The sequence below is a fragment of the Solanum verrucosum genome, unplaced genomic scaffold (assembly GCF_900185275.1).
Source record: "Solanum verrucosum unplaced genomic scaffold, falcon-dt-bn FXZP01000284.1, whole genome shotgun sequence".
Classification (NCBI taxonomy): domain Eukaryota; kingdom Viridiplantae; phylum Streptophyta; class Magnoliopsida; order Solanales; family Solanaceae; genus Solanum; species Solanum verrucosum.
The window spans coordinates 2,568,046-2,593,864 of NW_026019936.1; the positions used below are offsets into that span (position 1 = coordinate 2,568,046).

At 33.7% G+C, this 25,819-nt stretch overlaps 4 protein-coding genes and 1 non-coding gene across 6 annotated transcripts; 3 read left to right on the forward strand and 2 right to left on the reverse strand.

The window, feature by feature from the left end:
* Window positions 1–874: 874 nt before the first annotated feature.
* On the forward strand, window positions 875–8,682 carry LOC125836941 (serine/threonine-protein phosphatase PP2A catalytic subunit-like). The gene is made up of 11 exons (XM_049516086.1): window positions 875–1,232; window positions 2,359–2,415; window positions 3,072–3,155; window positions 3,859–3,930; window positions 4,426–4,497; window positions 4,659–4,699; window positions 6,113–6,179; window positions 6,575–6,766; window positions 6,859–6,948; window positions 7,029–7,136; window positions 8,169–8,682. The coding sequence occupies exons 1-11, from the start codon at window positions 1,140–1,142 to the stop codon at window positions 8,232–8,234; spliced, it is 942 nt and encodes a 313-aa protein (XP_049372043.1). The 5' UTR covers window positions 875–1,139; the 3' UTR covers window positions 8,235–8,682.
* A 569-nt stretch (window positions 8,683–9,251) lies between these two features.
* LOC125835909 (phytoene synthase 2, chloroplastic-like) lies at window positions 9,252–12,888 on the reverse strand. Its single transcript, XM_049515016.1, has 6 exons — window positions 12,552–12,888; window positions 11,792–11,842; window positions 10,498–10,670; window positions 10,176–10,411; window positions 9,719–9,911; window positions 9,252–9,416 (listed from the first exon to the last, which is right to left on the reverse strand). The coding sequence occupies exons 1-6, from the start codon at window positions 12,886–12,888 to the stop codon at window positions 9,252–9,254; spliced, it is 1,155 nt and encodes a 384-aa protein (XP_049370973.1).
* A 3,689-nt stretch (window positions 12,889–16,577) lies between these two features.
* TRNAG-UCC (transfer RNA glycine (anticodon UCC)) lies at window positions 16,578–16,649 on the forward strand. The gene has a single exon. It is a non-coding gene; the product is annotated as a tRNA-Gly (tRNA).
* A 181-nt stretch (window positions 16,650–16,830) lies between these two features.
* On the reverse strand, window positions 16,831–20,088 carry LOC125837755 (uncharacterized). Of its 2 annotated transcripts, none has more exons than XM_049516841.1 (3): window positions 19,900–20,088; window positions 18,028–18,201; window positions 16,831–17,546 (listed from the first exon to the last, which is right to left on the reverse strand). In XM_049516841.1, the coding sequence occupies exons 1-3, from the start codon at window positions 20,036–20,038 to the stop codon at window positions 16,843–16,845; spliced, it is 1,017 nt and encodes a 338-aa protein (XP_049372798.1). In that variant the 5' UTR covers window positions 20,039–20,088; the 3' UTR covers window positions 16,831–16,842. The 2 variants fall into 2 exon arrangements, with proteins under 2 accessions (XP_049372798.1, XP_049372793.1); XM_049516836.1 differs by having other exon boundaries at window positions 18,028–18,402.
* A 3,200-nt stretch (window positions 20,089–23,288) lies between these two features.
* On the forward strand, window positions 23,289–24,740 carry LOC125835918 (probable polyamine transporter At3g13620). Its single transcript, XM_049515026.1, has one exon. The coding sequence runs from the start codon at window positions 23,304–23,306 to the stop codon at window positions 24,738–24,740; it is 1,437 nt and encodes a 478-aa protein (XP_049370983.1). The 5' UTR covers window positions 23,289–23,303.
* Window positions 24,741–25,819: the final 1,079 nt, after the last annotated feature.

The window sequence follows — 25,819 nt, forward strand, 5'->3', positions numbered from 1 at the left end:
TGGGAAATTGGTGTCACTGTCCTAAAAAAACTAAATCATATATACCCTTTATACTAATGGACTTACACGTGTCATAATCTTATCCACCAACCCGACATTTATTAAATATCGAATCGACGGATAAAATTGCAGCACATGTTCCTATTTAATCTTCCGTTAGAGTGAAAAATATATATGCTTTAGTTTTTGGACGTCAGGGGCACCAATGTTTCAAAAGTATGACAGATGGTATTTGCATATCATATTGCGAGTATATTTGTCCTTTTTCCCGCGAATTATTAGTTTCATCCTCAATTAGTGACAGTCTTTTACTTGTACACCTCTAATCTTGCAACACGAGTGAGGGTGTTTTTAAGGCTGTCAATAGTTCGACGCGAAACTAATAATACGTGCCGAGTTTACGAGTGTTTTCAATACTTCTATCATGAGTGAAATAGACCCTTAAATTCTCATGAGTGAAATACATCATTAACCTAATAAAGTTAAGAACAAATATGAGCTTAAATACACCCTCAATCTTGTAACATTAGTGAAATACACCCCTAAATTCTTGTCATGTTTAAGTATGTTTTCAACACTTCTCTGCCGACTTTTTATCAAGAGTCACACTCTCCTATAATAGTTTGAGACCACTTGCTATGTCATGTGATAAATTGAGGGTATATCTAAGTTTAGTTAGTCAAGTAGAACGGTGTTTTTAAGGTTGTCGATAGTTTAAAGACGAAATTAAGAACTTACGCTGAGGTTAGGAGCTGCTAGCATAATGAACAAAGTTATCTTATATGTATTGTTGGTGGTGACATATATCATATGAAATTAATTGAGACGTAAAAAAAAAAAAAGGTTAAAATTGGCTTTTCTCATTTCCCCTCTCTCCTTTTTCCATTTATTTGTTTCCATCACCACCACTCACTCTTTCCTCTTTCTCTCCCTCTCCCCTCTCTCTCAGTGGAGCTGAGAAAACGTTGTCGTAGAACTGGAAAACCAAATCAAACCCACCCCATGTCTCCTTTTCCTCTTTGTGTAGATGTGTAAACAAAGAATCTAAGATTCTTATGCTGTAATTGTGGTAAAAATCCAATCTTTTTTGCATTTCTGTGATTGTTGTGAAGAAAAGATTCAAACCCAGAAGAGAAAAAATGAGCTTGGATCCAGTTGTGTCTTCTTCTCAAGGGAATCTTGATGAGCAGATTGCTCAGCTTATGCAGTGCAAGCCCTTATCTGAACAAGAGGTGAATTTTCAATTTTTTTTGCTGTTTTTTATTTTGCGGGTTTTGTGTTTCCTGATGTATATTGGATGATTTTTTGATCTGGGGTTGATAATTTTTGATTCATTTTGTGATATGGTGAGCTGATCTGAGAATTTGTGTCGTCTTTTTTCATTTTTTTTGAATCTTGGGTTTTTGCCTTTTGTGTTCCTCAGCCTATGTGGGGTTGATGTCCATTTGATTTTTTTGATTCAGATTGTTTTGTTCTTCGGAATTGATATGATTATTTTTCAAATTTTGTCCTATTTCTTGTTTATTATGTTTCTTTATTGTAATTTCCATATCTAAAATGATCAATTTGCTATATTTTTAAGTACCATTTTGATATTTTCTTAGCTTGATCAGTAGAGCTTGAAATTCTGTTGATTATGTTCCATACAGATTGTAGATTATAAACAGTTAATTGTATCAAGGCAGCATTTTTCTCCCTGGCAATGCAAAATGAAAACTTTGTACTTAAGCTTAAAAATATGAACTTGTGAATGATTGATTAATTTCAGTCTTCTGATAATGGTTTCCAGCACAAGCTATAGTGCTAAACAGTGAATTTTATTTGAGACAGTGTATTTTTGTTAATAAGTAATAAGAGCATATATGTGTTTTTCTTTGTGTTCACAACATCAAATGGAAAACTTGGTCGGGTCTCCCTGTTCTTTTACCTTAAAATTTACGACTTGTTTTTGACATACAATGGTTCGTTTGATCAGGTTATGTTTTTCTCTTCTGAGATGTCTTAAATCTCTTTTCTTGGGACAATCCAAGACCTAATGATTCATGTGTCCAGTGGTTAATCATGCCAAAAGAAAGTAATCTAAATAGATGTTTGTAGCAATATTTGGCTCTTCTGCTAAACTTGATTTTCAAATTTACATTTAGGATAGCCCAATGAACATTCTTCAGAATCCAATGTGTTAAGCTTTTGAGCTTACAGCATTTGAGCATGTCTTTAGCCACTCTTCTCAATGGCTTTTTGCATCTAGTCCTTTCTCAGAATTTCTTTCTTTTAAGGTTTCTTGCTGTGTTTGTCATGAAGGTGTTACATTTATTAGCTTGCAGGTTTTTTATTCTTATATTATTTTGATGTTACCAGGTAAAAGGATTATGTCAGAAAGCAAAGGAGATATTAATGGATGAAAGCAACGTGCAGGTATGATACTTTAATGTCTGCCTTTTCTCTTTTTATTTTATGCTGTTTATCCCCCTTCTTGCCAAGGGAGGAAGGAGCTAAGCCTTGGTCTGGACTTAAAATTCTTCTTTTTGTTCCTGACTTTAGGCTTCCTTCACTGGATTATGTTTGTTAATCTCTTTGTGTTCAAGTTTCAAACTGTAAGAAATGTGGTCTTGATCTGTCTCTGCACGATGCCAGTGGAGCATTTCATATGCTTATTTTCTTAGATATTTGTGTTTGTTTTCTTTATTTTAAAAATGTGCTTTTTTTGTTTGACATTATTGAACTGAAAGGTATTAACTGGTGGTTTGATGTTAGATAGTTTCTTTATAAATATAGGCGGTCTAGTATTCTATAAACTTTTGTTATCTCTCCTCTAGATTGCTGAAGCTTTAGTCCACAAGCATGTAACCAAGGCTTTTGCATACCTTAATATACATAACACAGTAGCTGATCTGGTTAACATGAAACTATCTGATACAGGATGGTATTGATTCATTGTATCAGAGACGGAACATAAAAAAATAAATTGTTCTCTTATCAGCTTAATAGATGATATGGATCTCTTAGAAAGATTTAAATGTGCATGAATATATGATTGTAGGATTGAATCGTTTTAACTTTCCCTGTTGCAGCCTGTGAAAAGCCCTGTGACTATATGTGGTGATATTCACGGCCAATTCCATGATCTTGCTGAGCTTTTTCGTATTGGTGGGAAGGTACATTTGCCTCTTTCTAGATCTTGTTTCTCTTTATGGAATTAGCCAGTTCATGCTTGGGTTAGAACTTAGAAGAATTGTCTTCTTATTTTTACTTCCTTGCTTGGTAGCTATGAACATTTGGAAATATGTTAAGTCATTTGGTAACGATGAACATTTGAAAACACGTTAGTCATTTGGTTGGGAAAAACTTCTCTCTCCTGTGGGAGGAAGGTGAAGTTGTTCTCGATAGATTTGTAGAGTGACAAACACTGGTGCATATGTCATTATCTAACTATTGAATTATAGACTTGTTGCGGTAGTCAAATCACTTCCTTTCTTGGTAGCAGTGAACATTTGAAAACATGTCAGTCATTTGGTTGGAAAGAACTCTCTATCAACTTCTTTTTCCCTCTGAGGATAGGTCTTTGATATAGCTCTTTCACATTAGTCGGGCCAAATGAAACCATATGCAAGGGAAAAGTTTTATGAGATGGTTGATCATTTGCTTAACAAGCCCTATACCTATCCTCCTATGGCAAATGAGCAATATAGTGCTAGTTTCAAAGAGCAAAAAACAATCTGGTTTTTACATACTGTTGTGTTGAGTTTTTTGATAATTTCTCTCTTTATTTTAGATAAAATTGTAATCTTGTACTTTGATGAAAGGGGATGGTAGTCAAATTTCTTTTCCTAACATGTCCTTTTTTTGTTTTACTTGCAGTGTCCTGACACTAACTATCTATTTATGGGAGATTATGTAGATCGTGGATACTATTCTGTGGAAACAGTAACGGTGAGGTTCTTTTTTGTATTATACCTCCAAAAGGATTTATGTTATGTTATTTTTTTGGATAAGGTAGGAGGATTTCATTGTGCACCGGTGATAACTCAGTTGTTTATTTGCAAAGTAGTGTCATGCTTACTTATCACCTTCTGCAAACCCCCGACACTACTCTTCCCTATTTATCGTATTTACCTTTTTTGGGAGGGAGTTATTTCTTTGGGGTGGTCTTTAAGACTTGGAAACACATTATGCTTTCCACTATAATCTGAAAAGTGCGAAGCTTTCGTTGTTGTACTATTTGAATGGAACTGGTATATGTCATGGGGTCTTGATTGTCATTTCTCTTGGATGAGTAGTTTATATGGGGTCTTGGAATATGACATTATAAAATGCACACAATTGCAGATATTAAGAAAAGCTCTTTACTGCTTTAGTAGTTTCTAACTTCAATTGGCTCAATATCATCTGAACGATGGTGTCATTTGATTGTTAACTTGTTTGCAGCTTTTGGTGGCTCTCAAAGTGCGTTATCCTCAACGGATTACAATTTTGAGGGGAAATCATGAGAGTCGTCAGGTATATATAATTATGCTAAGATTTTACTATTTACATCTTGCATCAAATGGATGCCTTTTCTCAGTGAGTTGCATAGTATTTGTTCATTATGCTTTTATTATGGATTCTGTTTTGGTTCAGGTTTATATTTTGAGATCTGATTGTCTGTTTGTATCTTGCAGATTACTCAGGTTTATGGGTTTTATGATGAATGTTTACGAAAGTGAGTCCTCCCATATTATACATTTTGTGGGTTGTTGTCTCATAGTTTTTTTTTTTTTTGTGGGGTGGTGTTACTGCGTTACGATACGTGGAGGATACATCTGTTCAATTATCTTATTTTTTTATCACCAGCATTCATTTACCATTTGACTTGATGTCTGTCTAAATTCTTTAACTTTACCTTCTTATAGAAGTTTATGGACACAGTATTTACCGATAGAGTCATTTACAAATGTACAGATAGCTGACATGATTGCCTGCGTGTTGTAGTGTAGTAACTTTTAAGATGTATTTGGAATGCGGTTTAGCTATGTTTTTTTTTTTTTTTTTTACCGTGGTTTCCGGGCGTCGCTTTGCGAACCCGACTAGCTGTACCCACCGGGTCCCGCTGTTTCAAGGCGGGTCCACCACGGTTAGTTCCACGGGGCCCTGGAGACGCGGCCGGTTTGTAATGCCTCCAGTGGCCCTGCTGGGGCTCGAACCGGCGACCTGAAGGACTTTGTCCCAGGCCTTTACCAGCTGAGCTACCCCTCAGGGTTTCGGTTTAGCTATGTAGGTTGTCATTCAGGAGCCATTTAGCGATTTGCTTAAAATATTAGTAAAATTTCAAGGGAATGGGACAGATGGGTCAAATGTCTTATGAGAATAAAATCATTTGAAAGTAGGAGCAGCTTTACTAGTTAGAAATCTTGGAGAGAGGATATTTCCTGTTCAAAAGGTACGTAATTTGGGACAACACAAACTGATGAAAGGGAAGTGTGTTCAGCAAATTTGGGAAGGATTTCTTGTAGCTAGCGTGCTAGATCAACATCCATTACTTGGATAAAATTACAATTATGCTATGCACCCAAGAGTTAAGTTGCTCGGACTCTCCAAAAATGTTGCCGTACCCGTGTCGGATCCTTCAAAAATACACTGTTTTTGGAGGATCCAACACATACCCATCAATATTTTTGAAGAGTTCAAGCAACATAACCCAAGAGTGTGGCCTAGTGGTCAATGATGTGGGTTGAGAATCATGAGGTTAGGTTCAAATCCCAGCGGAGGCAAAAACACTAGACAATTTCTTCCCATCTATCCAAGCTTTGGTGCACAGAGTTGCTATGGAATTAGTTGAGGTGTGCAGGCTAGCCTAGGTACCACGGTGTTAAAAAAAAATAAAAATAGAATTACACTGTCAATTTTGACCGAATCTTCATGCACTCCTTTATTTTAAGTTAAAAAAGGATGCATTTAATCTGTTGTCTCTCTGAATTCCTTAAATCTACCTTAACTTTTTTTTAATGCTAAAAGTATGAGTTGGGACCATCTTGTAATATTCCTTATTTCTTCTGATGTGATTGTAAATTTTTCATCTGAATTTGAGTATTATACCTGCAAATGTGTGCTGATTGGCTGCATTTGCACTTCACAGATATGGTAATGCCAATGTGTGGAAAACTTTCACAGATCTGTTTGACTACTTTCCTCTCACAGCTTTGGTTAGTATGCTTTTCTCAGTTTAGCTATGTTCTGGATGCCATGCACGAGTATTATTTATTTGTTTTACATTACATGCATGTCTCTTCATGGTTCTTTCATCTTAGAAAAAGAATTTTGCTGCTGATGCTGCTTTAATCTTGCGATACAGAAATTCAAAGACCTTTTAATATTGTTTAGGTTGTAAAACCGATTAGCGCTGCTGCCGACATGCCAAACATCATATCATCACTGTTTCTGCAATATTTGCTTGTTATTTCAAAATGAAGTTCGGTTTTCTTTCTGTATAATTTCAGGAGGGAAAATATGCCTCCTGTGCATTTCTTCTTTATACCTTAAAAACTTAAAACTTTTATCACTTGAAATTTGTATGATAGTTTTCTTGGAATCTTTTTAGGTTGAATCTGAAATTTTTTGCCTCCATGGTGGTTTGTCTCCATCTGTTGAAACTCTTGATAATATTCGTAATTTTGACCGCGTCCAAGAAGTCCCACATGAGGGGGCCATGTGTGATCTTTTGTGGTCCGATCCTGATGATCGTTGCGGGTGGGGTATTTCACCCAGAGGTGCTGGATATACATTCGGACAAGTAACTTGCCTACTCCTTATCACCTCACTTTCCCCCCCGTACTATGTAGTGGTTCATATGAGCTTGATATAGTGTTATTTGCGTTGCAACAGGATATATCTGAGCAGTTTAATCACACCAACGGCTTAAAACTAATTGCGAGAGCACACCAGCTGGTTATGGAGGGATTCAATTGGGCTCATGTAATCGGTTCTATCTATCTGTATATTTTATGTGCAAGTCTGATCAAAGAGAGGCTTATTTAAACAATTTCTTGTTGCAGGATCAAAAAGTGGTTACCATATTTAGTGCCCCTAATTATTGCTACCGCTGTGGGAATATGGCATCCATCTTGGAAGTTGACGATTGCAATGGCCATACATTCATTCAGGTTTCTCTCCCTCTCCGCCTGCCCCTCACACCCCACACATAACACTCACCTATGTTGCTCGGACTCTTCAAAAATGCTACAAGGTGTGCGTTGGATCCTTCAAAAGTAGTGCATTTTTGGAGGATCCGACAACATCTTGGAGAGTCTGAGCAACATTGACAACAACTATGCGGCTATGCCTGCCTCGGGGTTGGCTATATGAATCCTGCTTTGTCATTTAAGCTCATTTCATGTCATCATCATATTAAATAAAATAAGATTGGAAAATAAGTTAAACGTATGCAGTAATAATATTAGCATTTCTAACAAGTCTAAAACTTATTCTCAACTACTAGTACGGTAGTACCTATATGGATATTTTTCTTCCATTGGGTCCTATCTTAGCTAAACCTGCCTCGATAACCCAAACCTCCTGTTACAAACTGCTGTCTTCCAAGATGACAGAGAACTACTATAACTCAAAAGTAGGGGGATCAACTATATTGATCATCAGTGTCCATATCGCTCTATGTAGGTCCAGTTGTATATAAAATAAAAATCAGAATAAAAAATACTATTAGTTTTTCATATTTAATATTGGTGTATAAATCTCTGTCAACACTAAAAGATTCCTAGAAACACTGAACTAAAACTTAATTCTAATTACTCCCTCCGTTTTAAAAAGAATGCCTTTTTCCCTTTTTCCCTTTTTGACAACTCTTAAATTCTAACTTTTCACGTGACATGCTTAAGACCACAAGATTAAAAGACATTTTGGTACATTCTACGTATCTTTAGTTCAATGCCACAAGATTCAAAAGTCTTCTTTCTCAAACTTCCTGCCAAGTCAAAACCAGTCAGATGAAACAGAGGCAGTAATTAGTATCGCCTATTATTCATGATGTTTGAAATAACCCTTTTTTTCTTCCGTTGCGCCCTATGTTTCGTGAGATGATCTGTGAGTTCTTGCTAATAACAAGTGGTAGTTTGGAAATTGCTATTATTCATTATGTTTGAAATAACCCTTTTTTTCTTCTTCTTTCTGTTTTGCAGTTTGAACCAGCTCCTAGGAGAGGAGAGCCAGATGTAACGCGAAGAACACCAGATTACTTCTTATGATCAGAGCTGCACAAACTTGGTGATTTTATCGCAGCAGTTCTCGATAAACTGGTCTTTATGCTATGACCATCTGTGAAATCCTATAGTTATTACAGCTATAGTATTGCGACACTGCAAATTGCACAAAGCATGTAAATCGGGCAGGTGATGCATTCTGTCTTACATACAGTTCTCCTGAAACTTAACGAAAATGCAGTAAAGAGACTGCGAAAACTGGTGAAGGAGTCACTATGCATGTATCATTTCCTCCTACAAACAATGATTTATCCTTTTTCTCTCCTTATAGTAAGTTTTTTGTTACTCATAGAAAGGACCATCATTTCGTTCCCTGATTAATTTCTCACCCTGTTAAAGGACGATAACTCTCGTGTGAGCTCTGTAGAGACAAGACATTATTTTTACCTTGTAATGGGGTGTTTGAGTAATTTATAATCTTTCACCTTGCTCAGTTTGCACTCTTTTTTTATTCTGCTTAAGTGGTTATATTCAAGTTGGTTGATATTTTGAACTCATACTAGCTAGTTTTCTTAATCACCTCATGGGGTTTGTTGCCCACAATTACGCCTCAGTTCTGAACAAGTTAGGGTCGATTATATAATTGCAATTTGCACATGGTATGTTTTGAAGTTCACATGTCTTGTCAATGTGAATCTTGCCTATAAAGTATAAACTTCCAAAACACAATAAGAATTTGTAGTTTTGTCTAGGCTTGTACTTCTCTTCATTTTTCGAGATTGAATTGGTGTTTGGTCTACTTCTAAAGACTCTTTCTTCATCAAGCTAAGTCTACTAGTTGATCGAAAAAGCACTATCCAAAGGGTCTCTACGGTCACCGATAGGCTAAAATCATTCAAAGTTGAAATGAAGAAAGTAACTTTTTTTGTATTTTTCAACTAGAAGGTTGGATTTTTCACCAGAAGCTTAGCCTAGAGTTGATCGAACGATTCCCAAACTATGTTGAGGTCTATATTAATAGAATGATACTTTTTTACATTATACAATTTTCTTGTATTTTGTCTATTGAATGGCCAAACTAGGCAAAGATAAAGCTCTAGCATATGAAACAGGTAAAGTGACCAACTTCTTAGCTCTTCCAACATAAGCTCTCTTTGTCAAGTTATCATAATCATTCTCCTCTATTGCATCCAATATCTTCTTGTACAAAATTAAGGATGACCAAACCTACAAAATCGCAACACATACAAAAAATTTATCAAGATTTCGTAGCGAGGTTGATTCAAGATTTGAAGTTTACGAGTTCCTATAGTAATAACTACATTTTGTTTTCCCCTCTTTAGTGAGTCTCATGTGTCAGTTTGTGGATTGTGGTCTCATACACTAACACCTACAAGCTAAGATGTTCAAACTCCAAAAATGTTGCATGTCGTACTTTTGGAGGATCCGACATGCAATCATTGACATTTTTGAAGAGTCTGAACAACATAGACGCAACCTTTTGTTTAATTTTGTTGAAGTGAACTTACTGGCCAACGACTAGCTTTGTTAAGATGTGAAGCACCGTCCTCAGCCAGATTGAAGTAAAATCTTGCCCTTCTTATCTGCTCCTTCATAAATTCTCTCCATTGATCTGTCACTTTCCTCGCGAACACGTCCTCGTCGCGTATTCCAAACTGTGCTAGTTCATCTTGTGGCAGATAAACTCTTCCTCTCAATGCACTAAAAAACATATCAATAGCAAAATAGTTAGATAGTTGTGACACTCATGACAGAGGACGGGCCGACAAGGGTTGGTTAAAGAGAAGGACTACTTCTAAGCTGACAAGCTTCTAAAGAAGTGAAGAGTTTTATAACGCATAACACAAGTTCACATGGTACACACGCTCAAGGGACAAATCCGTGAGACCTGTTGTACCAAAACGAACAATACATGTCATGGGCTCGGATTGTGACAATAATACAATATGGGAACTTTTAACTTACTCTTCTCCAACATCTCTTAGAATGTTAGTAAGTTGATTCCCTATGCCCAAATGAAGTGCTGCATTATATACAGTTTGAGCTGAAACAGAACATTCTGGTGCAATTCCCATTATTGGCACACTCATTAGGCCAACTGTTCCAGCCACACAGTAACAGTACATATACAGCTCCTGGAAATTCGCGTATCGGCTTTTCCTTGTGTCCATTCTCATTCCATCTATCATGTCCTTGAATGGCTACACATCATAAACGCGAAAAATTCATCTCAACATACTCTAAAAGGTTAGTTTTTTTCGACAAGAGATATCGAAGATTTTGTTACCTTGATGTCTAAAGGAAACTTGCAAATGGTATCAGTTAAAGCAGCATCAAGCATGTCATAAGGTTTGTTGTTGAAAATGTCTTCTAATCTTTGTTCCCATCTATCAAGAACTGAATTGTTCATGTAATCTGCATTAGGACCATCAACAAGTTCATCTGTCCTTCTGCACCATACTGAAAGAAAACAAAAAAAAAACAATTTTCAATTGCTTCTGTTGGACGATATTCTTAACATGGTGTGATATTATCTGCTATGAGCCAAACTCGCAAAGTTTTCCCCAAAAGGCGTTATACCAGTAAGAATATCACTACACCTTATATGTAGCTTTTTCTCTTATATTGGACGATACTCTTAACATGGTGTGATATTGTCTGTTATGAGCCAAACTCACAAAGTTTTCCCCAAAAGGCGTTATACCATTAAGAATATCACTACACCTTATATGTAGCTTTCTTTCTTATATTGGGCGATACTCTTTACATGGTGTGATATTGTCTGTTATGAGCCAAACTCGCAGAATTTTCCCCAAAAGGCGTTATACCATTAAGAATATCACTACACCTTATATGTAGTTTTTTCTCTTATATTGGGCGATACTCTTAACATGGTGTAATATTGTCTATTATGAGTCAAACTCGCAAAGTTTTCCCCAAAAGGCGTCATACCATTAAGAATATCACTACACCTTATATGTAGCTTTTTCTATTATATTGGGTGATACACTTAACATTGTGTGATATTGTCTGCTATGAGCCAAACTCGCAAAGTTTCCCCCAAAAAGCGTCATATCATTAAGAATATCACTACACCTTATATATAGCTTTATTTCTTATGTTGCGCGATACTCTTAGTCTTAACATGGTGTGGCAGTGTGCTATTGTCTGCTATGAGCCAAACTCACAAAGTTTTCCCCAAAAGGCGTCATACCATTAAGAATATCACTACACCTTATATGTAGCTTTTTCTCTTATATTGGACGATACTCTTAACATGGTGTAATATTGTCTGCTATGAGTCAAACTCGCAGAGTTTTACCCAAAAGCCGTTATATCATTAAGAATATCACTACACCTTATATGTAGCCTTTTCTTCTGTGGCGCGATACTCTTAGTCTTAACATGGTGTTCTATTGCCTGTTATGAGCCAAACTTGCAAAGTTTTTCCCAAAGGGCGTCAAACCATTAAGAATATCACTCCACCATCTCCATACTCATCTCGCGGAACCATTGACTCTGATACTAGTTAAGGCCTAGTAATTTTAAAAATTTGAGATCATTAAATCAGTATAGCTTACCATAGATAGCCCATATTGCCTTTTGTCTGTCTTCAGTCATTAGCTTAGTCCCTACAACATGATCAAATTGAACATTAAGTTATATTTAAACAACAATGAAGGGAGTTAGAAAAAACTCAAAAAGGGGAAATAGTACTACTCATGATCTTTATTACTCAGACTCTCCAAAAATGTTGTTACACCCGTGTCGATTCCTCCAAAAATGTTGTTACACCCGTGTCAATTCCTCCAAAAATGCACTGCTTTTGGAGGATCCACTGACACTCCGTCAACATTTTTGAATAGTCCGAGCAACATAACTCTTGATTGGAAGGCTTAAAAATGATGGTTTATAACCATCAAAATAAAAACTTTGAAAACAAAAACTTCATACTAGCATATTAGCAATCATAGCAAAATCTTGAAGTCATAAATTGTACAACAATAACATACACATTGAAATCCCACAAGTAGGGTCTAAGGAGGGTAGAGTGTATGTAGACCTTACTCCTACCTCGTGGAGGTAGAGAAGCTGAAAGGACCCTCGACTCAAATGCAACAAATCAAACTAGTTCATAAAAGGAAAAACGACAATAAAGAAAGCACAACAACTAATAAGGAAAACCACACAACACATTTACAACAACAACAAAACAGTATGATAATCGAGACACAATAAACAACAGAAAGCCATAAAATGTACAAGAAATAGATATCTATTAGTACTATATGTAACATGTCAAACTTGAAAAGAAAAAAAGGGATCATCAAGAAAATGTACCTAAGTAGAAAGTCTTAGCATATTCTTCACAAATTTTCCTGCATAATTCATAAGCTTCATCAAGAAACATAGGATCAAATCTTGGATTTCTACAACACAAATATTCATTTGTAACATTAGTTTGTTTCCAAACAACTTCGCGAACGCGACAATGAGTATGAGAAATTCCTTGTACTGATAATAATTCATGAATGGATTGTTCTCTCTTCTTAGGAGAAACTGTAAGAACTTGATCAGCTCTTATTGGTAATTTTGTTTTGCATTTTTTAGATGAAAATATTTCATTCCTTGCATTAAGGCAAGAATTTGATGAATAAGAAAGTGTTGCTGGACACATTTTTACAAATTGTAACAACAAAAAAAGATGTGAAAAATAAGAGAGTTATGGAGATATAGTATACTTTATATATACACAAGGAACTAACAAAAATTCTCTCCATTATTAAGATATTATAATATACTAAACTCCATCTATTCCAAAATAAGTGTTGTTTTTTTGCTCTATACTCCATCTGTTCCAAAATAAGAGTTGTTTTAGTAAAGATAACTGCCGTTTTAGGAATTTCAAGATGATAATTAGTACTCACTTTGTTTCAGTTTGTTTGTTTTATTTTCACTTTTAGTCTATTTGAAAAAAAATGTATGTTTCCTTTTTGACAACTGTTTAATTCTGGCTTTACACATGACATATTTAAGATTATAAGATTAAAAAGGTTATTTTGGTACATTTTACATATTTTTAATTTAAGACTACAAGATTCAAGAATCTTCTTTGCTTTTTAAAACTCTGGTCGGTAATAAGTCAAAGTCAGACAAACAAATTGAAATAAAGGGAGTAATTCTTTTCGATTTTATCCTTATATTAAAAAACTACTTCTTTTTATTAGTGCTTAATGCTCAAGAAACATCTGTTAAAAATAGGCATATGTATTATTTTTTTTTAATGAATGTAAGAAAAAAGCTAAAACATCACTTATTTTGATACGGAAGAAAAACAAGTTGGCTGAAATTTGAGAAAAGTTGTAAAACTCAAAGTTTTATGTGCTTATTGTTGGATTCTATACACTAAAGTGCTTAAAACTTGGTCCATTTTCTTATGCTTTTTAATATTTAATTTAATTTATATATACCGATCATCATCGTATGAAGAATATAATATGTTATCGCAAGTAACTTGTTTTATTTTTGAGGTTACTAATCCAAATTTATATGAATAATTACTTGTAATTATCTTTTTAGTGACTTAATAATAGCATAAAAATCCATTTGCATTGACAGTATTTAAACTCTTTACTACTTTATTTAAGTATTTTTGAGACTCGCTAGATGAGAAATTATAATTTCCTTTTTGGTGTGGCCTATAAGTTTTGAGGTTAGATCGTTGAATAAGCCATTAATACTTGCATCAAAATAAGCGATCTACATCGCCTTTTCTGATTCTTACTTAAATGTGAAATGCTTTGTATATCGAAATATCCATTTTATGCTTTGGACTTAAAAAAGAAAATGCTCTTTTAGGCCATGATTATTGTTCTTTTTGTCTCTTAGTCTGATGATTAATCATGTCATTTTATTATGTGAAGTATCCTATATAGGGACATGCCACTCATAACCTGACAAATTGCATGTTCATATTAGACAGAGTCAGAATATGAAGTTTATGAATTCAAAATTTTATCCTGTTTAAGTTATTTAATTTTAAAGTAATAATTTATACATATTCGATAAATTTCTTGAGACAAATATAATGATTTTAGAGTAAAGTTAACAGGTTCGCCCAAACTTATAACCTGTATTCTAGGAATTAAATCCAAAATATCTAATTAAAAATAAAGAAATTTTATCTATCTATCCCGTACCGAACAATGAACATAGAGTACTTTAAAAGCCTGCAATTAAAATTATATTATTTCTCATAGTTCTAAGTTAGATATACATAGTATTGTTGGTATTAGAGTTACAATGCTTATTCCCAAAAGATGCTATTTTGTCTTTTTATTTATATGACAAAATGTTAAAAAATAATTATTGGAAGAATCGTCCCTCATGCAAAAGTATAGAATTAATAATTAAGGATCTTGTCAACATTTGATACCTCTAACATGAAACTTTTAGATTTTGTTTTCTTTTGATAAAAAAATATGAGCAAATAAAAATAATAGAGTTTAATTCTTTTTATGAATAAAATAATATATATACATTGGAATAATGCTATGTTAGAGTAAATTAAATCCATTTCACCACAAGCAAAAATAGGAATGTAAAAAAATCTTAGGGTTATTAATTAAGTGACAGATCGATGATGAATTTCGTAGCTAATTTATATTTGTTAAGTGGTTGAAGGAGGTCGACATCAATATATTAGATTGATATCATTTTGTATTTTATTTTACTTATCTTATTGAGTTCTTTTTTCTTTATTGTTTTCCTAATTTAATTCGCGATGAGTTTAAATTTCGCGCACAGTTAATATATACATTTTTTTGTTTGTTTTTAATTCAATGTTTGGTACTCTCGTACTAGAGCTCGATTATTTCAGATTCGTGCCGCGTAGGGCTTTATTCGGGAAAAGCGCTCCCTACCAAATATTTTTTCATATTCAGGGCTCGAACCCGAAACCTCTAGCTATATTAAAGGATAAGCAACCCATCCATTGCATCATAACCGTTGATGGTTCAAGCTTGATATGATAACATGAAAAATTGGTAAAAATTTAATTATTCTCTATTAATTTAATGAATATTATAATTATTAATACTCACAAAATGTTAAACTCAAGTTTGTTGGAATAATCGTCTACCTCGTGCAAAAGTAGAATTAAGGATCTTGTCTACATTTGATACCTCTAAAATGAAGCTTTTATATTTTGTTTTTTTCTGCAAATTTATGGGGGAAAAAACAATTTAGTGTGAATTTTTGTATTAATTAGAAGAGTATATACATTAGAATAATTCGATTTTGTGAGTAAATTAAGTCCATTTGAAAGATGTCAACATCAATATATTGTTCTCCGTTTGGAGACACATTCATGATTTTAAAGTTTATGGAATACTCTGCTTAAATTCGGATCACGCACTGTAGGGTCATGGAGCTTTGACTGTGTTTGGATTACGCACTGCAGGGCCCATTCAGAGGTGACGCTCCCAACAAGATTTTCTCTATACCCAGGGCTCGAACCCAAAACCTCTACTCTCCCACCCGTGCACACAACCCATATTGGTGAATTCGAGTTAGTAATATATAATAATAACTGAATTCATAATTGAATATTTTAGTGAATTTTTAATATATATGAATAAGAATTATTGGGATTTGGGTTAACATGAATTCGTAATTAAAACTGTAGATCCATTGTTGAGTGGATACCCTTATGAAATGATCAATCAACTTTATTCTAGATGAATTTAAACTTTATGCACAATAAATATATTATTTTTTATTACGATATACTATTATAACGTACAATAAATATTATAATAAGATAACGTATAACTCAAGGAGATTGGAAAATGATAGAATATTAATTGGCCAATAAATGATGATTATATTATGATTCTTAGTTTGGAAATACTCTATATTTGCAAAGAAATTAAAATTCCATGTTGACCATATATTAGGTTGTAGTTAAGCTCGTGATTAATAATCTTTACTAGATGGATAATTAATCGAAAGACTCGAGCAACCGTCGAACGATGTGCTTATCGATCTTGTATAACAATCACTATACAAATATAAAGCTAGTCGCTCTTTTATTATACGAATAAAATATTGCTTTTCGTGGAAATATGTTATGATTATAATATCCTCATGCAACAGTGGTGAGTTTCACACACTCTAAGCCTGATTTTACGAGCGATTAGAAAATCAGATACGATGTAAGTGTTCACCACCCAACTTACCCTACCCTACCACCTATAGGCGATCGTCTTACGACCACATATACTTGTGCATTGTTATATACTTTTTCACTTTAGAAACAATTAAATTTAAATGAAAATAATCATGTAAACTTTGAAGCACAGCAAAGCGTTTGTAGTCCAACGGTTAGGATAATTGCCTTCCAAGCAATAGACCCGGGTTCGACTCCCGGCAGACGCATTTTTATTTTATACACGTAACTTTGGCACGGAGTCTTACAATCAAATATAATCCAGTTTCCCATAGACTCTCTGCTCAAGTATAGAAATATCGAAAAACAAGTGTATAAAACAAATACGTCGATTCTATACATCTTTCTGTTCTGTTATTACTCTGTATAAGCTATACATGAATGTGCAATATGAGTATAGTATCATTTGTTCTCTCTTAAACCTCCTGTTATCGGTACGAAAGCAGCCAAAATAACGGATACCTTAGACAGTAGAAATCCGATCGTTCCAAGCATGAGATCTTGAGGTGTCAGCACTCTGGCAATGTCTCCGAGAGCATATTTTGCTGCAACGGTTGTAACTGCAAGAGCTAATACTATGTTCAACACTGAGCCTTTGAATTCTTTATCGGTTTGATCAAGTGCTTGTGTTCTGTTACTTGGAGTCAGTTCTGAAGATGGTATACCGTCAACAGATCTCTGCACGAGTAATAGATAGAGGAATCCTCCGATACCACCTGTTAAGAAGGCGATTGCAGACTTATCCCCGGCTAAGAATGCAATAGACGAGCCAGCAATGGTAAGGATTGCATCGTATAGCAATAAAGATAGCTTCAAATCTGTGTATTCCTTCATTGTGTCTTCGTTTGATATGTTCTGAGTACTAATGGAAGATGATGGCGAAGTTTTCTTACTTAATGACACAATGTTGTCCTCGGAAAACTCAGTAACAGAACATGGTCTAAACTCCATCATGGAACTATCACTTTTCTCACCGAGCAAGACATCCTCGATATCAAAGTCATACTGGATGGCTGTACAGTCTGATAAATTCTTCTCATTTCCTACCAATGCAGAATTTAGAAGGGAAATGACGGTTACGTTCATGCCTCCGAGTCTCCACTGACCTGCTTATTCATATTGGCACGAAAATTTAGAAACCGTTGGGCTACATGTTCATTTATTTCCTTTTTGATGCTTAAAATATGCATAATAGTAATCAAACAAATGCTTCACAACTATGTTGCTCGGACTCTTCAAAAATGTTGAGCAGTTTTTCCAATGCTTGATGAGCTTTTACTGGAGAGTAATCGGGATTCTTACTGATTTGAGACAGATTCAGACATTTTTGAAGAGTCCGAGCAGTTCGGAAAATATCATATGCCAGCCAGATGTACTTTTCTAGACAAAAAGATCACATCTCGATCCTTATAAGAATTGATCTTACATGCTATGTCAGTCGGACTCTTCAGAAATGTGGACAGTTGCATGTCGGATCCTCCAAAAGTAGTGCATTTTGGTGAGGATCCGACACGGATGCAACAACATTTTTTTGAAAAGTCCGAGCAACATAGCTTACATGTACGTCACTTAGTTGGAAATACTGACCTGATTCTGGACTGATCCAAACAGCTGCAATTTTTCCAAGTTTTGGTCCCTCAAATATGAACTCATCTATGGAACCTCTTCGGAATTGGAGAAGATCAGAATCCCCTGACTGCACAGAATGGGCGTTCTCCAGACCAGCCGATATCCTCTGTAAGATTGAGTCACCATTTTCATCTATCAAACAAAGCAGGACTTCAGAGTTTATATCGGTAAGATCTGATCCATATGCATTACTCGTTTGCAGCTTGACTTGGTAAATTGAATTGGATCTATCCAATTTCGAATGATTGAGCAATGCTTCCAGCGACCATTCTCCACAGAATTTCACGTTAGTGGCTGGTAAAAGGCGGGAAGGTTTTACATAGTCCCGAAAATCTGAAAAATCAGTTAGCATGATTAATCATTAAAGTGAGAAGATGAAACAATAACGGAAGCTAAAACGAGTGAATGAAACACCAGGTCTGCACCAAGTAGGTTGTATATGGGGGAGGAAAATATAAGGTGTTCGAAAAACAAAAATGTGAAAAATTTATTAAGTTAAGTCCCGACAAAGAAGTCATCCAACACTTCTCTCCGTTCCTTCAAATCATGCAGAGCATATAACTTAAGTTTAAAGCAAATTCATTTACCAATCAATAGGCGCTCAACGGAAAATAAAGAACTTCTCCCTCTTTATGCGATAAGAAATGGAAAACGCATTACTTAAACTCCGGTAATAAGCATACTTTAAGCAAAAATTACAGCATGGCTCAACCATGTTAGCCTGTATCCCATGTCAGAGCTACAATTTTCACTGAGAGGATTCAAAATATAAAGAAGTAAACACACGAAGAAGCGAAGGAGATTCAACACCTACTATTTATATGCATTGTATGAATGTATATAAAACTTAACCTTGTATATACGATATAATTTCCTAGTGAAGGGGATTCGGAAAAAGCTCCTAGTGCCCATCAGATAGGTTTTTCGGCACTACATAAACCTCTTCTATACATGTCAAAACTTCAATAAAAGTTCACATACTTTTTTCTCACCATGTTAAAGTGTCCTAATATCAAGAAACAAAATAACACAACAGTGTTATCAAAGGCGAAAAACGTAAATAAACTCAAAGGTTTATTGGGGCTTTAAGCGCAAATTGCAAATCAACTGTGGCCTCTAATGAAGAAACGCAAAATCGAGAAACAAATTACAAAAAATGTATGTATTGTCCAAGATTCATAATTTTAAGCATGAATAACGAATACACGGACAAAGAAATTTTTAAAAAAATTACTATAAAATGGAATATCAATTATTTAGTATCACAAGGAAAAATATGCATTATAGCCTTGATAACACACTGAAGCAAATAGGCAAAAGCTTAGCAGTAAATCAATCAACTCATTCAAAGTTAGCTCATAATCTCACATTAAAACAAATATAAATTGCTTCTAACCATTTATGTTGCTCGGACTCATCAAAAATCCCTCTAGGTGTGTCGAATCCTCCAAAAATACATTTTTGAAGTATCCAACATGTATATAACTACTAGACTAACAGTTATAACAACAAGGTTGCCAAAAAAAAGAAAACATAATACATAAATGTGCCCTTTAACTTCGATTTATTTCACATTTTTGCACGACACTTAAAATTGTATAAAGTTGAACAAGTAAACACACGAATCCTACATGACATAATACATGTAGGACAACACGTATGACACAAATTGTCATAACTAACTGTTGTAGCAATAAAGAAAAACTTTTGAAATTTATGGTCTAAAACACTTGGAGACTATATGTATAGCTATAAATCATTTTATTAATAATAAAAAGAGTAATTTTAGACGGACTAAAAAAAAAAGTGTGACACAGACAAAAAGGGTACCTTGAAAGTCTGATTTTTTGAAGTGAATTTTCCAAGAAGAGCTGCAAATCCTTCTTGTACGAATTGGGTTTATTGAATTACTCTTTGGGACAGCAATTTGAGTTGCAAAGATCAAATTTTTGATGAATAATGACTCCATTTTTAGCTAATTTCTCTTCAAAAAATTCAACTTTTCTTGAATTTGACTGATAGAAGAAGAAGAAGAAACGTATGGAAATGGAACAACTAAAAATATCTTTTGAGGCCCAAATGGTTAAAAAAAAAAAAGCCCAATAAGAAGGGATTTGGGCTATTTTGATTATTTTTGGGTCATTTGCACATGTTCTTATTTTTGGGTGGTCTTTAATTTTTATTGTCGTAAAAATAAGTGGTTGAAAATGTTCATGACGTCGTGATAACAAAGAATTTTCGTTCAACATAAGTTTATAGTTTTGCATCATAATATAGCACGAGTTATGCCGCTTAGGTCCTATAAAACTTATGTCGATAGAGTAGAAGTTCAGTTGGGAATCCACAAATTATGTAGTAAAGGACATAATATAACTTAAATCCTGTAGAACTTTTGCTGATAGAGAACATTTTAGTTTCAAAACCTACAAATTATGTCATAAAATACATAACTTAATTTAGTCTAAAATAATTATTTACAAAACCAATAAGGTATTACTCATTTAAGAAAGAGCAAAAAGGTATTTTCATCAAAAGGAAATAATGCAAATTTAAATAAATAATTTGTATGATAAGACCACTAATAAATATAATGGGATGATTGTGAATTCTTCATTTCTAATTAAATACATCGAGTCCGAGTTTTGAAAACATGAGAATGATTTACTCCTTAGTAGGTGGTTTATCATGTGTGCAATTTAGATTAGTTGAGGCAATAACAAATCTAATGTGTAATATTTATAAATATGTAATTATGACTCTATTTACTACTTTATATTTATTTGAGTTCATTATAAAAATTTATAAACTTTAAATCCTGCATCGAGTGATGATTTATCTTAACCATTAAATCAACTTTACAAAGTTCGAAGACTCCAAAATTTTAAAAAAACTGACTGATAAATTGATTCTAAGAATAGTATCATATACTTTTGATATTATTGACATAAGTTTGGTATTTTACAGATCATATTCCTCAATTATTTATTCTCTTTTACTTTATTATTCCAAACAAGGTTTTGGTTCTACTCTATCTACCATAAAAGAAAAAGAAAAAATTATTAGGCGATGCCACAATTAATATGGAATGCCTAATGTCATTTATTTAACTTTTTTTTTTTTTACTTATGTTAAGAATTTTTTATTTTATTTTTAAGCAACTTATATTATTAGAAAAATATTCTTCAAAGATTGGTAGTAACAACCTGCTATAAAATTACAGAGCATGAGTAAAAATACGATAAGTAGATACATAATTTTGAGTTTGATCAGATCACACAATGACACACCGAAAAAAGAGAAAAAAAAATAGGAATGATAGAATGAAGAACAAAACTTTATGACAATTTTTTTTTTGTAAGAGTTCAGTTTGCATGTGCTAAGCATATAGCTAGTGTTCCTTTGTAAATCTTCGAATTTCATCCTAATCAAAGATTTTCTTTTATACAAGGAGACTCATCCCGACATGCTGCAAGATCAAATTTTACTTGCTCAATGAACATGTCGAAGTAGTCTAGACAAGTATAAATTGATCCTGTTAATCACTTTACCTTCCAACAACACAAATACTTATAACTTATTTTCTATTACAAATTCTTACTTAGTTAAACTTCGTATTCAAACAAACATCACCACATGCATATTACTAAAAATAATATTTTAAAGAACCTACCCACTTTAGTGGTTATCAAGTAACAAATTTGCCTTCACATGTTAATTGTTGAATTGTTTTTTCCGCTGTTAATTTATTCACACAATTTGTCATGTGAAACTTAACAATCCCTCCGTTTCACTTTATGTGATATTATTTTTTATTAATTTATTTTAAAACAAACAACATATTTTTTTTTATATTTCTCTTACGAAAAATTCTTATATCCAAATAAATAGTATGACATATTTACGTAAAATATAATCCAAATTCTTTGAGATGACTCAGTTGATTTGAAAGGTGATCATCCACATGTATGATTCGAGATCGATTCCCATCTTAATTCCTTTTGAAACGAGCATGTCGCAAAGGGTGCGATAGAAATTTATCGACACCTAGTTATTCAGTTTCAAAAAGAATATTCAACCTACCAAGGGATTATTTTTGTCACTTGGCATATGTGTAAAGCCTTTTGACCAATTAATAAATGAAAATTAAAAAAAACATGTTTTTTATGTCTTGATATTATTGAAGATAGTGTTTCCACATAGATAATAATAATTTAATGAATAACGTGAACAAGTTATTACTCATCTTAGGTCATAGGTCCACTTGATAATAATTTTTAAAAAATTGAGCAGAAAATATTATACAAGAAGGCTCCAATTGAGCACCATGTGCAAATATTTAAAAATAAAATACAAACCATAACAACTTTTTTTGGAAACATAAAATAATAAAAAATGATTCGATGATGATTATTATAATAATAATTTTTCGTATAATTATTTGACATTAAATATCATTGGTTTTTTAAAATTATTTTCTATCCATTATTTTTACAAATCTCAAAATTCAAATTCGAGACATGATAATAATAAAACAATCCATGATCCATCACACTTGTTGGTAGTAATATAAATAGTTAATTATACTAATATTAATACAAAAGAAAAAAAATTGAGACAATAATGATATGTATTTTGTAGTAGTTGTAGTAGTAATAATAATAATAATTAGAGAATCATGAAGTATTAAGAATACAAAAAGTGATTTCATTCCATATGTCCACGTAGTTATTTGATACTCTTGGCTAGTGAGAAATGATAGATAACTAGTTAAGGTATACACAAGATAATGTGTTGATGGAAGATAACAAACACCCCGTAAAATCAATTAAAATACGGTATCATACATAAACGTATCATTTAACTTGACCTCAGCTGAAAACTATGCCCTCTAACTTTGAGTCTACATAACTTGTATAAAGTTGAACAAATAGATACATATGTCCTACTTGACATCCTAAATGACAATTCACGTTCTTGTGCACACGTAAAGCTAAGAACACATGTGTTTACTTGTGCACACGTAAAGCTAAGAAACATAAATATCTGCTGACACCAAATTAAAAAACATATTTATATATTATACCTTAAAATACACAAACCGACTGGAACACCATCCGTCCCACCATGCATACTATTTAAAATTGTCCCACTCTTGGTACTTCTATATTACTAGTCCATCTTCTAAGAAACTTGTATAGTCAACTATTTCACCACTCCAAAACCAAAAAGAGAAAATGACACAAAAGATTGAGACACCAAATCTTGATTCACCTTCCTCCACCATAGAACCACCACAACACCTCCCAACAACCACCAACCCCACCACCCCAAAAAAAAACCACAAACTTACCCTCATCCCATTAATCTTCCTCATATACTTTGAAGTAGCTGGTGGTCCATATGGTGAAGAACCAGCTGTTAAAGCAGCTGGCCCTTTACTAGCAATTCTTGGATTTCTAATTTTCCCCTTTATTTGGAGTGTACCAGAAGCCCTAATTACAGCTGAACTTTCAACAACTTTCCCAGGTAATGGGGGTTTTGTTATTTGGGCTGATAAAGCTTTTGGACCCTTTTGGGGTTCTTTAATGGGTTCTTGGAAATTCCTTACTGGTGTCATAAATATTGCATCTTTCCCTGTTTTGTGTATTAGTTATTTGGAAGAAATTTTCCCAATTCTTGATTCTGGGGTTCCAAGAAAATTAGCAATTCTTGGTTCAACTTTGTTTTTATCACTTGTTAACTATACTGGATTAACAATTGTTGGGTATGTAGCTGTTGCACTTGGGGTTATTTCACTTGCCCCTTTTATCATAATGTCATTAATTGCTATACCAAAGATTCATCCTCATAGATGGTTGAGTTTAGGTCAAAAGGGGGTTAAAAAAGATTGGAACTTGTTCTTTAATACACTCTTTTGGAACTTGAATTTTTGGGATAATGTTAGTACTATGGCTGGTGAAGTTGAAAATCCAAGAAAGACATTTCCTTTAGCACTTTTTTCTAGTGTAGTGTTCACTTGTTTAGGGTATATTATACCACTTATGGCTGTAACGGGGGCGGTAGACGTGGACCAACGCGATTGGGACACAGGGTTTATGGCTAACGCCGCGGAGATCATATCAGGGAGGTGGTTGAAGTTTTGGATTGAGATTGGTGCTGTGTTGTCTACCATTGGATTGTTTGAAGCTCAATTGAGTAGTTCAGCATTTCAAATTTTGGGTATGGCTGAGATTGCATTTTTACCTAAGTTTTTTGGGCTAAGGTCTAAATGGTTTAATACACCTTGGGTTGGGATTGTGTTGTCAACAACTATATCACTTGGGATGAGTTATATGAATTTTCAAGATATTATTTCTAGTGCAAATTTCTTGTATAGTTTAGGTATGCTTTTGGAGTTTGCATCATTTCTTTGGTTAAGGAGGAAGTTTCCATTGATTAAAAGGCCTTATAGGGTGCCAATGAGATTGCCACTTTTGGTGATTATGTGTTTGGTTCCATGTGGTTTTTTGGTATTCATCATGGCTATAGCAACAAAGCTTGTGTATTTGATTAGTGGATTGATGACTATTGGAGGGATTGGATGGTACTTTTTGATGAAGTATTGTAAGTCAAAGAAGTTGTTAAAGTTCAATGATAAGGTAGATGATGCTTATGAGGAATATGTGGAGTAAATGTAATCAATAGGGAGGTAGTTGGTGTGTATGACTTTTCTTCTTTTTTTATTTTGTATTTTTATAGATGTGACTTCATATATTGGAAAGATTGTTGCTTTATTTTGAGAAAGAATTGAATGCAAAAATGTCCTTTCTTTTGTCCTATTCATTTTCTAAATTTTCTGTTGTTTAGTGTACTTCTTTTTGGTTTTCTATGGATGTTTGATATTTGTATTGGATCCTCATTTAATCTGGACTCTCGTTGTGTAAGACTTATTTAAGGGGGAAGTGCTTCCTAACAGAGAGCTCAAAAGAGATCTTATCTATCCAATCACAATCTGATCGAAGACTAATTACAAGCTTGGATGTCCTCCTAACAACCACCACAAGCTTTGTCTTATTCATTTTCTCAATTTTCTTTTGATTTTTGTACTTCTTTTTGTATTTCCATCGATGTTCAATATCTGTATTGGGTCCTCATTTAATATGGACTCTCGCTGTGTAAGACTTATTTAAGGGGGAAGTGATTCCTAACATAGAGCTCAAAAGAGATCTTATCTATCCAATCACAATCTGATCGAGGACTAATTACAAGCTTGGATGTCCTTCTAACAACCACCACAAGCTTTGTCTTATTCATTTTCTCAATTTTCTTTTGTTTTTTGTACTTCTTTTTTGATATTTCATTGATGTTCGGTACTTATGTTGAGTTCTTAATTAATATGGACGCGCATTGTGTAAGACCAAGTTAAGGGGTAACTGCTCTTTAATAGGATATTTTTTTTTTCATATTCAAGGCTCAGAAAAAAAACTCATTCATCCCACCACAATCTTTGTTGGAAAATGACTTGTAAGTATGTAACTTACACACATCTCATCTAATAGCTTAATTTTTGTATTTTGTACTTAAGAACAACATATCATGATTAAAAAACACACCTGAACTATCACTTTTTCACGAATTTCATGCATCTACTTACTTAGTTGATTGATGACTATTTGAAGGATAGGATGGTATTTTTGATGAAGTTCTGTGTAAGTCAAAAGAAGTTGGCTAAAGTTCAACCCTAAGGTTGATGATGATATTTATGCTGAAT